The sequence below is a fragment of the Lampetra fluviatilis genome, chromosome 42 (assembly GCF_964198595.1).
Source record: "Lampetra fluviatilis chromosome 42, kcLamFluv1.1, whole genome shotgun sequence".
Lineage (NCBI taxonomy): Eukaryota > Metazoa > Chordata > Hyperoartia > Petromyzontiformes > Petromyzontidae > Lampetra > Lampetra fluviatilis.
Window position 1 is genome coordinate 9,208,200 of NC_136316.1, and position 12,936 is coordinate 9,221,135.

General features: G+C 63.8%; 1 protein-coding gene across 3 annotated transcripts in view; it reads left to right on the forward strand.

Annotated features, from left to right (window-relative positions):
- Positions 1-12,936, forward strand: part of ATP9B (ATPase phospholipid transporting 9B) — a 120,084-nt gene that overhangs the window by 66,227 nt on the left and 40,921 nt on the right. For all 3 annotated transcript variants that reach the window (XM_078875795.1, XM_078875797.1, XM_078875798.1), the window contains 4 exons: positions 7,483-7,566; positions 8,270-8,440; positions 9,216-9,314; positions 9,421-9,510. In XM_078875795.1, the coding sequence (XP_078731921.1) occupies positions 7,483-7,566; positions 8,270-8,440; positions 9,216-9,314; positions 9,421-9,510 (444 nt within the window). The remainder of the gene's footprint in view (positions 1-7,482; positions 7,567-8,269; positions 8,441-9,215; positions 9,315-9,420; positions 9,511-12,936) is intronic.

The following is a 12,936-nucleotide window of genomic DNA, read 5'->3' on the forward strand; positions in this document are numbered from 1 at the left end:
GACGTTGTTGTCGCCCTGGCCATCAAAGCCTCCTCAACGTGGCCCGAGATCACCGGTGGGTCAGAGGGCTGCTCCCAGGAGCTTATTGGGGTGGGCGAGTGAGCTAGCGGGTGAGCGAGAGAGGATGAGTGAGCGGGTCGGCGAGCGTGTGGGTGAGTGGGGAAAGGCCGCCCCTCCGACTGCACTCTGCAGGCGCCGTGCGGAGCGACGCGGGTGGCGTGTCGGCTCTTGTGCGGGGGGGGGGGGAATGTTTCTCTGCCCTGGCGCGACTCAACGAATTGTTGCGATTCACGCGTGACGATTTCATTCCGGGATCTGAATCAAAACTGACAGAGAAACGGAGCCATCAGCCCAGAAGGAGTTATTTGGCTGCTATAAATTTTAATGTGGTAAGCCACTTCGTTGAGCTATCATTTGTGGCTTCTCAAAAAGAGCTACATAGCTCAGTGGGCCTTACCTGGTCAAAAAAAACATCGTTTAGTTTAGCTCCGGGGACAGCCAGCGCATTGCCGCTCCTGCTGCTACAGTACCTACAGTACCTACAGTACCTATTCCGCCTTGCTGATGAACACACACGGGAGCGAGGGCCTTGCGCTCGACGGACGGTGGCCAAGCTCCAGATCTGGCGTGGCACTCGGCCCGGCAGCCGCCAGTCGGATGTGAGCGGTGAAACGAAAGAGTCTTCTCTCAGGAAGGAAGAGATTCCAGCGGGCCGCGTCGCCGCCGATCGATACGGCGTTGATATTAAACTAAAATGCGACCCAACTGGGGTTTTTTCTTTGGGTTGTGCCTTTAAATGTGCGTGGGCGCCCGCAGGCAGGAGCCGGTGTCGCCGGGAGTGGCTGATGGATTGATCACTCGGCCCCGCGCTTAATAAACGCTTGATAAATGAGCCCTCGCGCTCTCCCCCCCGCCCCCACCTTCGTATATATACGAGGAGCCCGCTCTCCCCCACCCCCACTCTCCCCCCACTCTCCCCCCACTCTTCCCCCCATGTACACGGGGAGCACACTCCCCCCCACTCTCCCCCCACTCTCCCCCCACTCTCCCTCCACTCTCCCCCCACTCTCCCCCACTGTCCCCCACTCTCCCTCCACTCTCCCTCCACTCTCCCCCCACTCTCCCCCTACTCTCCCCCCACTCTCCCCCCACTCTCCCCCCACTCTTCCCCCCATGTATACGGGGAGCACACTCCCCCCCACTCTCCCCCCACTCTCCCCCCACTCTCCCCCCACTCTCCCCCCACTCTCCCTCCACTCTCCCCCCACTCTCCCCCACTGTCCCCCACTCTCCCTCCACTCTCCCTCCACTCTCCCCCCACTCTCCCCCCACTCTCCCCCCACTCTCCCCCCACTCTTCCCCCCATGTATACGGGGAGCACACTCCCCCCCACTCTCCCCCCACTCTCCCTCCACTCTCCCCCCACTCTCCCCCACTGTCCCCCACTCTCACCCCACTCTCCCCCCACTCTCCCCCCGCTCTCCCCCCGCTCTCCCCCCACTCTCCCCCCACTCTCCCCCCACTCTCCCCCACTCTCCCCCCACTCTCCCCCCGCTCTCCCCCACTCTCCCCCCGCTCTCCCCCCCACTCTCCCCCCGCTCTCCCCCCACTCTCCCCCCCGCTCTCCCCCCACTCTCCCCCACTCTCCCCCCGCTCTCCCCCCGCTCTCCCCCCGCTCTCCCCCCCACTCTCCCCCCACTCTCCCCCCACTCTCCCCCCACTCTCCCCCCGCTCTCCCCCACTCTCCCCCCGCTCTCCCCCACTCTCCCCCCACTCTCCCCCCGCTCTCCCCCCCGCTCTCCCCCCACTCTCCCCCCGCTCTCCCCCCACTCTCCCCCACTCTCCCCCACTGTCCCCCCACTCTCCCTCCACTCTCCCTCCACTCTCCCCCCGCTCTCCCCCCGCTCTCCCCCACTCTCCCCCCACTCTCCCCCCGCTCTCCCCCCACTCTCCCCCACTCTCCCCCACTCTCCCCCACTGTCCCCCCACTCTCCCTCCACTCTCCCTCCACTCTCCCCCCACTCTCCCCCCCGCTCTCCCCCCGCTCTCCCCCACTCTCCCCCCGCTCTCCCCCCGCTCTCCCCCACTCTCCCCCCACTCTCCCCCGCTCTCCCCCCGCTCTCCCCCCGCTCTCCCCCCACTCTCCCCCACTCTCCCCCACTCTCCCTCCACTCTCCCCCACTCTCCCTCCACTCTCCCCCCACTCTCCCCCCGCTCTCCCCCCGCTCTCCCCCCGCTCTCCCCCCACTCTCCCCCACTCTCCCCCCACTCTCCCTCCACTCTCCCTCCACTCTCCCCCCACTCTCCCCCACTCTTCCTCCACTCTCACCCCACTCCCCCCCCACTCTCCCCCCGCTCTCCCCCCCGCTCTCCCCCCGCTCTCCCCCCGCTCTCCCCCCCACTCTCCCCCACTGTCCCCCCACTCTCCCTCCACTCTCCCTCCACTCTCCCCCCACTCTCCCCCACTCTCCCCCACTCTCCCTCCACTCTCACCCCACTCTCCCCCCACTCTCCCCCCACTCTCCCCCACTGTCCCCCACTCTCCCTCCACTCTCACCCCACTCTCCCTCCACTCTCACCCCACTCTCCCCCCACTCTCCCCCCACTCTCCCCCCACTCTCCCCCCACTCTCCCCCCACTCTCTCCCCACTCTTCCCCCCATGTATACGGGGAGCACACTCCCCCCCACTCTCCCTCCACTCTCCCTCCACTCTCCCCCCACTCTCCCCCACTGTCCCCCACTCTCACCCCACTCTCCCCCCACTCTCCCCCCACTCTCCCCCCGCTCTCCCCCCGCTCTCCCCCACTCTCCCCCCACTCTCCCCCCGCTCTCCCCCCACTCTCCCCCACTCTCCCCCCACTCTCCCCCCGCTCTCCCCCCACTCTCCCCCCACTCTCCCCCCACTCTCCCCCCACTCTCCCCCCACTCTCCCCCCACTCTCCCCCACTCTCCCCCCACTCTCCCCCCGCTCTTCCCCGCTCTCCCCCACTCTCCCCCCACTCTCCCCCCACTCTCCCCCCACTCTCCCCCGCTCTCCCCCGCTCTCCCCCCGCTCTCCCCCCGCTCTCCCCCCGCTCTCCCCCCACTCTCCCCCCACTCTCCCCCGCCTCTCCCCCCGCTCTCCCCCCGCTCTCCCCCCGCTCTCCCCCCCGCTCTCCCCCCGCTCTCCCCCCGCTCTCCCCCCGCTCTCCCCCACACTCTCCCTCACTGTCCCCCCACTCTCCCTCCACTCTCCCTCCACTCTCACCCCACTCTCCTCCCACTCTCCCCCCACTCTCCCCCACTCTCCCTCCACTCTCACCCCACTCCCCCCCCACTCTCCCCCACTCTCCCCCCGCTCTCCCCCCCGCTCTCCCCCCACTCTCCTCCCACTCTCCCCCACTGTCCCCCCACTCTCCCTCCACTCTCCCTCCACTCTCCCCCCACTCTCCCCCACTCTCCCTCCACTCTCACCCCACTCTCCCCCCACTCTCCCCCCACTCTCCCCCACTGTCCCCCACTCTCACCCCACTCTCCCTCCACTCTCACCCCACTCTCCCCCCACTCTCCCCCCACTCTCCCCCCCCGCTCTCCCGCCGCTCTCCCCCCACTCTCCCCCCGCTCTCCCCCCGCTCTCCCCCCGCTCTCCCCCCGCTCTCCCCCCGCTCTCCCCCCGCTCTCCCCCCGCTCTCCCCCCACTCTCCCCCACTCTCCCCCACTCTCCCCCCACTCTCCCCCCACTCTCCCTCCACTCTCCCCCCACTCTCCCCCACTGTCCCCCACTCTCACTCCACTCTCCCCCCGCTCTCCCCCCACTCTCCCCCACTGTCCCCCACTCTCCCTCCACTCTCCCCCCACTCTCCCCCACTGTCCCCCACTCTCCCTCCACTCTCCCCCCGCTCTCCCCCCGCTGTCCCCCACTCTCCCTCCACTCTCCCCCCGCTCTCCCCCCGCTCTCCCCCCCCGTCTCCCCCCGCTCTCCCCCCACTCTCCCTCCACTCTCCCCCCCCACTCTCCCCCCACTCTGCCCCCACTCTCCCCCCACTCTCCTCCCACTCCCCCCCCACTCCCCCCCCCACTCTCCCCCACTCTCCCCCACTCTCCCCCCACTCTCCCCCCACTCTCCCCCCACTCTCCCCCCACTCTCCCCCACTCTCCCCCCACTCTCCCCCCACTCCCCCCCCCACTCTCCCCCCACTCTCCCCCCCACTCTCCCCCCACTCTCCCCCCACTCTCCCCCCACTCTCCCCCCACTCCCCCCCCCACTCTCCCCCCACTCTCCCCCGACTCTCCCCCACTCTCCCCCCACTCTCCCCCACTCCCCCCCCACTCCCCCCCACTCTCCCCCACTCTCCCCCCACTCTCCCCCCACTCTCCCCCCACTCTCCCCCCCACTCCCCCCCACTCCCCCCCCCACTCCCCCCCACTCTCCCCCCACTCTCCCCCCACTCCCCCCCCACTCTCCCCCCACTCTCCCCCCACTCCCCCCCCACTCCCCCCCCACTCTCCCCCCACTCTCCCCCCACTCTCCCCCACTCTCCCCCACTCTCCCCCACTCTCCCCCACTCTCCCCCCACTCGCCCCCCACTCTCCCCCCACTCTCCCCCCACTCTCCCCCCACTCTCCCCCCACTCTCCCCCCACTCTCCCCCCACTCTCCCCCCACTCTCCCCCCACTCTCCCCCCACTCCCCCCCCACTCCCCCCCCACTCTCCCCCCACTCTCCCCCCACTCCCCCCCCACTCCCCCCCCACTCCCCCCCCACTCTCCCCCACTCTCCCCCACTCTCCCCCCACTCTCCCCCCACTCCCCCCCCCACTCCCCCCCCACTCCCCCCCCACTCTCCCCCACTCTCCCCCCACTCTCCCCCCACTCTCCCCCCACTCTCCCCCCACTCCCCCCCCACTCTCCCCCCACTCTCCCCCCACTCTCCCCCCACTCTCCCCCCACTCTCCCCCCACTCTCCCCCCACTCCCCCACTCTCCCCCACTCTCCCCCCACTCTCCCCCCACTCTCCCCCCACTCCCCCCCCACTCCCCCCCCACTCCCCCCCCACTCTCCCCCCACTCTCCCCCCACTCTCCCCCCACTCTCCCCCCACTCCCCCCCACTCTCCCCCACTCTCCCCCCACTCTCCCCCACTCTCCCCCCCACCTCTCCCCCCACTCTCCCCCCACTCTCCCCCCACTCTCCCCCCACTCTCCCCCCACTCTCCCCCCCACTCCCCCCCCACTCTCCTTCCCGTGTATTCGAGGAGCCCGCTCTCCCCCCACTCTCACCCCCGGGGGGCAGCGCTCACAATCGGTTTCGGACGCTGCGCCCCTGACGCGTGCAAGTGATTTCATGGCTGTTTGTTGCCCTAAAGGCCGCCTTGTTTTTTCACCCAACGCTCGCGCCACCGCCGCTGCCACGTCGTGTTCCCCGCGACCGACGTTCAGCAGCCAGGCTACGGCGCGTCCCCGAGCGGAGCTAGACCACCATGTGGGATCGCGAGGCACGCTGCGTGCGACGCCTTTTCCCCGATAGTTCTCCCACCTGCTTGAGCGTAGACGTCGAACCCAAGGGTTCTTTGCGGAGAGCTCGTCCGCCCGAGTGAGGGCCGCGAGAGGCACGGTGTGCCCATCCTCGGGGTGCCGCTGAGCGGCGCGCGTGTCGACCGCCAGACCAGAACCACCTGAGGTGTGATACGTGTAGGCGCAGCTCGAAACGCCGCGGTGGCGAGATGTTAACTACCTCACCTGGTATACAGGAGATCGTGGGTTCAATCCCGACCCTGACGCCTATATATTTTGTTTGCATGTTCTCCCCATGGTCACGTGGATTTTTCTCCGTGTCCTCCAGTTTTTCCCTCCACATTTAGAAACATGCGTTAAGATTATTTGGCTGCTAGAAATGTCCACATGACGATAAGCCACTTCGTTGAGCTGTCATTTGTGGCCAGGTCTCTTCTGAAAAAGAGCTCTATAGCTCAGTGGGCCTTACCTGGTAAAATACATTTTTTAAATAGAATAACACGCGAGGGTTCCCATCCGCGATGCCTCGTACCCAGTAGTCATGGTTTATGAGGCCACCACGCTAATGAGACGCAGTGAAGTCGACGCTTTGCCAATTCTTTTAGGTGGTTGTAAAAAAAAAAGGCATCTAGCTTCAATATTTTGTGGTGTGTTGACAATTTTGCTGAAGTATGAAACAAAAAACTCGACCTGTGTGTATGACCTTTCATTTCCCCACATTGTGATTTGCACCAACCTTCGTCGACGTCATCAACTTGGCCACCGGTGTCTGCGTTCAGGGGAGGAATGTTGAAGTTCCAGGTCGCCCTCGACGCGCTACAGCGCTGCACAACGCATTGTGCGACACGCCGTCGTAGACATTCTGACATCCCCTCGGGGTCCATTTGAAGCGGCCGCAGGTGGTTCCAGCTGTTCGCGTGAGTTGTTTGCTGGGCACCTGTAGACTCGTGGATAGTGGGCGCGCTGACTCGGCAAGGCCTCACGCTGTCGTCGTGAAGCCTGCAGCACCGGGAATGGCGGCCTGTTCGCAGGTGGAGCCTTTGATCCCAGTGGGGGCCGGATCGTCGCTGTGGCTACCTAGCGAGGGAACAATAATAGTCGTTGTGATAGCGTGCGCTGAATTCTCGCAGCGAGTCGCTAACGCAATTCGGAGGTGCCTGGCAAGGCCCCGGTGTCGCTCGCGTGCTCTGACCGAGTGCTCTGATGTACAGATGTCGTTTCACCTGTCTCGGTGAGGCTGCCAGTGAAGCCCTCGCTCGGTGCGTCTAGCCCAGGGGTCGGATGTCCAGTTCACCGTGGATGTCCAGTTTACCGTGGGAGTGCAGTTTACCATGGGCAGGGGTCGGCAACTTGCAGCTCTGGAGCCGCATGCGGCTTGTGAAGGACTCTTTGATGGCGTTATTTATTAAGGACCGCCGTCTCGTATTTTCACGCCTTCCGGCTCTTGAAATATTGGGTTTTTTAAATGTCTCTTCTTGTTGTTTGGGTTGCCAAACCCTGGTCTAGCCGGAGGAAGCTTATTCCAGACGCGGGGAGCGGAGGCTGTGAAGCGACGTTCCGTGTGCTCGTTACAGCGCCGGCGTCGAGGTTGGCATTTGTGAAGTCGCTCGTTGTGTGCAGGCGTCGCTCGCCGGGCTCGGGGATCGTGAATGATAAACGCTGCGGCTGATGGTGAATTAGCGCCCAATCACGCATGGAGCCGAGTTTGCCTTGCCAACAGCCAGTACCAGCGGCGTCAAGATCACACAGCGAGGTGGCGCGGTGGGGAACGCAGGTGGTGCAAACGCCAGTCGGTCAACCCAGAATACTTGGGTCTGGCCCGTGGCCTGTCAGCAGCGAGCCTTCCACATGTGACGTGGCTTGAACGCACCTAGCCTGGCGCAAGCACCGTGGTGTCGTCACCGCCGACCGGTGGTGGTCGGGGGCTGCTGCTGTTGATGAGATGTGCGACGCCGAGGCTGACGGTGCCGCTGCTGATGTGTGTGGCGCAGTGCGGGAACATGGCGAGAGAGGGCCTACGCACCCTGGTGGTGGCGAAGAAGACCCTCACGGAAGAACAGTACCAGGACTTTGAGGTAAGAGTACACATCATGCACGCACGTGCGTGTGTGTGTGGAGAAGGTGCATGGGTTAGCGCACCGCACTACAAACCTGGTGTGTCTGTGTGGTGTATCGTGATGTGTGTATTTGTTTGTGTGTCAATGTCTTGCATGTGTCTGTGTGCTCATGTCTCGGTGTGTGTGTCGGTGTTTGTGTCTCGGTGTGCATCTTTGTGCGTGTGCCTTGGTGTGTGTCTCTGGTTCGGTGTGTGTGCCTTTGTGTGTGTGTGTGTGTGTCTTTGTGTGTGTGTGTGTGTCTTTGTGTGTGTGTCTTTGTATGTGTGTGTGTCTTCGTGTGTGTGTGTCTTTGTGTGTGTGTGTCTTTGTGTGTGTGTGTCTGTGTGTGTGTGTCTTTGTGTGTGTGTCTTTGTGTGTGTGTCTTTGTGTGTGTGTCTTTGTGTGTGTGTCTTTGTGTGTGTGTCTTTGTGTGTGTGTCTTTGTGTGTGTGTCTTTGTGTGTGTGTCTTTGTGTGTGTGTCTTTGTGTGTGTGTCTTTGTGTGTGTGTCTTTGTGTGTGTGTCTTTGTGTGTGTGTCTTTGTGTGTGTGTCTTTGTGTGTGTGTCTTTGTGTGTGTGTCTTTGTGTGTGTGTCTTCGTGCGCGTCTCGGGGGTGTGCGCGGGCCGGCGTGCCGCCCTCACGTCCGTGTCCACGCGCCGTCGCTGCTCCCTCGCTGCGTGCAGAGCCGCTACAGCCAGGCGAAGCTGAGCGTGCACGACCGCTCGCTGAAACTGACGGCGGTGATCGAGAGCCTGGAGCGCGGCATGGAGCTGCTGTGCCTCACCGGCGTGGAGGACCAGCTGCAGCTGGACGTGAGGCCCACGCTCGAGATGCTGCGCAACGCCGGCATGAAGGTGGGGACGGCGGGAGGGGCGGTCGCGCGCGAGCCACACGCAACCCCCACCCAGCAACCCACTTGGCAGCGGGAGGTGGAATCGCAGTGTGGATGTAAATGTGAACGGCGCATGTCAACGCACTGTACACATGCTGGGACGTGCAGGGGCCCGGGGAAATGTACACGGAGACGGTGATGGGGTAGGAGACGGTCATGGGGTGGGAGATGGTGATGGGGTGGGAGACGGTGATGGGGTGGGAGACGGTGATGGGGTAGGAGATGGTAATGGGGTGGGAGATGGTGATGGGGTGGGAGATGGTGATGGGGTAGGAGATGGTGATGGGGTAAGAGATGGTGATGGGGTGGGAGATGGTGATGGGGTAGGAGACCGTGATGGGGTGGGAGACTTTTGGACAGATAAAAACTTGACATTGTCAGGTGCCTTCAAAGATATTTCACGGTGAAGAGACACTCAGTGAGAGGCAAGGGAGAAGAGGAAGGACTTGAGCCCGGATTCGAACAGGAAGTGGAGTCACCGGTTGTGATGGGTCGGGGGTGGCGGCAGCAGTTGAGAGGCAAGGAGCTGCCATCGCGACGAGAGCGTGGAGGTGAGCGGAGCGATTCCCCTTGCGGGCGATGCCGGCGATGACGCCGCTCCCCAACGAGGAAGCAGGGATGGTCACCCGCTCGTCCGCAAGGGTCACGATGTTCGGAGTGTGCGTCGCAAACCGAAAGTCGCCCGTGAACGTGGAATTGTGGGAGGTGGTGACGCGTGTGCCGCCCTCGGATCGCAGATCTGGATGCTGACGGGAGACAAGCTGGAGACGGCCACCTGCATCGCCAAGAGCTCGCGCCTCGTGTCGCGCACGCAGGACATCCACACCTTCCGCAACGTGAGAGACACGCGCACCTTGAGACGCACGAGTGACACGCACCCTGCTTGAGACGCGTGCTGTGGGTGCGGGGCCCTGTGTGTGACGCCCGTGCTGTGTTCCGCAGGTGAGCAATCGCGGGGAGGCGCACTTGGAGCTCAACGCGTTCCGCCGTAAGCACGACTGCGCGCTCGTCATCTCGGGCGACTCGCTGGAGGTGTGTGCCACGCCGCCACCACCACACCACCACTGCACCACCACCACGCCAGCACCACACCACCACTGCACCACCACCGCACCACCACCGCGCCAGCACCGCACCACCGCCACACCACCACCGCGCCACCACCACGCCACCACCACCACGCCAGCACCACGCCACCGCCACACCACCACCACGCCACCACCACCACCACGCCACCACCACGCCACCGCCACACCACCACCACGCCACCACCACCACGCCACTGCCACGCCACCGCCACACCACCACCACCACGCCACCACCACGCCACCGCCACACCACCACCACGCCACCACCACCACACCACCACCACCACGCCAGCACCACGCCACCACCACCACGCCAGCACCACGCCACCACCACCACGCCAGCACCACGCCAGCACCACGCCACCACCACCACGCCAGCACCGCGCACGTTTGCTCTACCAAATTGAAGGTGCAATACAAAGAAGCACCTGGTCCCGTTTAAGTGGCGCGGTCACCATGGAAGCTGAGCAAGAGGTGGAGGGCGCTTGACCCCTTTGTCACGTTTAGAGGAAACGTGCGCTAAGAGGCTCGGCCGGGTAGCGCTGCACCCGCGTCCGCACACCGAGTCGGCACCGCTCGCGTACCGTGTTCAAATCCTGGCCTTTGTGCCCCGGATTAATTGGCCGAGGTTCCCGCGTACGTCGTGAGCGGACATCTGTGGAAAAGAACCTCGTCGCAGCTCATCGGATTCCTCCAGTCTAAGCGAAGGTTCTGATTCGGAGTGCGGCGAAGGCGTCGGGCTGCCGAGCCGACGTCTGCGCTCTCCTACTCTGCCGGGTAAACGGTCGTGGCCCTGCGAGGCCCGACACGCCGCGCGCAGCGGGCGGCGGACGGGACGCCGCGCGCACGCGCCACCCGGGGAGCGTGCGGCGGAGAGATTGTGGACAGAGAGGACTCCTGGGGGAGGCGCGGAGGAGTAATCGCGATAAATGGACAATTGGTATTGGCGCTGTCATTCTTGTAGCGCAAGGCGAGCACAAACTGCTTTTTGAACTGGTATTCGAGCTGCTTTTTGTGTTTAGTTGTCCTTCCCACGCTCCTCTGATGAGCACGGTTGGCTATGTACGGTGCGAAAGAAGTTCAACAGACATACGACGGCGCTATGTTCAATAGTCTGCAGTAGTCCCACAGTAGGAGGCGATGTTCTAAGTGAAATCTCAATTCAGTGTGGGTCATCTTTTGAAGTTGACGCTCCCGATCCGGAACGAGGAAAAGTTTCTTGAGAACTTTCTCTCCCCCCCCCCCCCCTTTAGATTACGGCGCTCGCCTTTTTTTAAACTATCGCCACGGGCGGCCGGGCGGGCGGCCGGGCGGGCGGATGGGCGGGCGGGCGGGCGGCCGGGCGGGCAGGTGGGCGGGCGGGCGGCCGGGCGGGCGGTCGAGCGGTAATTGAGTTTGTCGGCGGCAGCCAAGCCAAGCGAGGGTTGGAGGGGGGCGGCCCTGACGGCTCCGGGCCCCGTGGCGGCCAGGAGGGTTTTTCTCCGGCAGCTGCCGCAGCGGCGGCGGCGGTCGCGGTGGCGGTGGCGGTGGCGGCTCGCGCTGCCGGTGAGATTTAGTGGCTCCGCAATGGGGGCTGACAGGCGGCCGGGGCTATTGATAAAAGTGTTAGCGCGGCGGGCGCGGGTCAAACCTCCGATGACAGGTTTGTCTGCCCAAGAAAACGTAGGCAATTTGTCTTCTTTCTGCGTCCAATCTGCAGCGTATTGACTTTCTGTTAGGCCTGCGCTTAGTGTGGCTGGGCGGGGGGTGGAGGGGGGGGGGCGCAGAGGGAGGGGGGGGGTGGAAGGCCGGGGGGGCGCGGAGGGAAGTGGGGGGGGGCGTGGTGCATGGGGTGCCGAGGGGGTCGGGCTGGCGGCTGTTGAGGAGCGAAGGGGGACGGGGCGACTTGAGGAGCGTGACGAGCGAGGGGGAGGAGGAGGAGGAGAGGGTAGTTTTTGTGAACGCAACGACGGGGAGAACACTCGTCGCAGCTGAGGAGGCCGCTGGGTGGCTCAGAGGCTGAATGGCCCGATCCTGAGAGTGACCACCACTGTTAACTTCCCACAAATGCCAGTGTCTGGTTTTGTCACCCGTGGAGGGGATGATGAGCTGATTGACCCATAACTGGGTTGTTAACTCGGACCCCTCCAATCGTCTGTCACTGTGCAACCCATTTCATTTAATACGTTTTGTCTTTTTTTTCATTTTCTTTCCACTGAGTGAGAGCCAATTGAAGGTCTAATCCTGTGATTTTTCTTGGGAGGCCAGTGTCCACTGCCGTTGTTACCAAGGGCGGGTTGAAACAACCCTGCCGGAGTGGTGCGAGTGTGAGGCAGTCTGTGTGGGGAGCCGTAGCGTGGGGGTGAGCGCGCTGCGCTACGAACCCGCCGACTCCAGTTCGATTTCCGTTTCACGGGCAACATCGGTGACCAACATTCAAAACCGGTCCTGAGCCTCCTCCCCCAGGTCGACTCAGCCTCAAATGAGTACCTCGTACAATGTGTAAACATCGCCACTGGGGTGTGGTGCTGGTCACCCACCTCCTCATGTACCGTGTTGGCCTTAATAGGTGCTCGCTAACAGCACTTGCAAGCACTGCAAGGCTACATGGGGGATCTTTGGTTTTGTCTGTGTGGTTCGAACACCGGAGTGGTTCAGTCCCAGCAAACCTGGTTTCAGACCGGGCCGTGCCATCATTAGAAATTGGAAGCTGAAACTTGACCTGAGTGTTACTGAGATCTACTCCCTCTAAAACGGTGGAGTTTGTTCATCAGTAGTAGAGAGACAGAGGTGGTCGCGTGTGTGGTCCTCCCCTCACTCCTGCTCTTAACAGGTGCTCGCCAACAGTACTAGCCCGAGCATTCTGGAGTACACAACAAGCGATCTTCGTGTGTGCCCGTTCACAAACTTGATAACGCGCGCGGGCTCGTGTGCGTGCACCGGTGTGCACATCGATGGGCGTACTCCGCGCCCACACGTATGAGCACACAAAGGCCGACCCGCCGTGCGTGTTGGAATATCCACGCCCCAGCGGTAACGCAGGCCCGGGCACCTTGGGAAGGGGTCACAGGTCGCGTGAAGCTCAGCCAAAGGTCGTCCCTCTGGAGGTGGCCAGCAACGAGCATTCGTCTTCATTAGCGTCACTCAAGCGTCGGGGACGCAGCCACCGCTGCTCCCCCTCTTATCTCACGCTCCCCCGGTGCCGCTCCGCTATTAAGGCGATCACCCTGCTCACCCACTACACATTTGGAACTCTCTCTTTATTGTGAGAGCGAGTGTGTCTGTGCGTGTGTGTATGTCTGTGTGTGTGTATGTGTGGAGCGGTAGTGTGTAGCGGTTAGCGCGCTGCGCTACGAACCTGGCGACCCGGGTTCGATTCCCGCTCACGGCC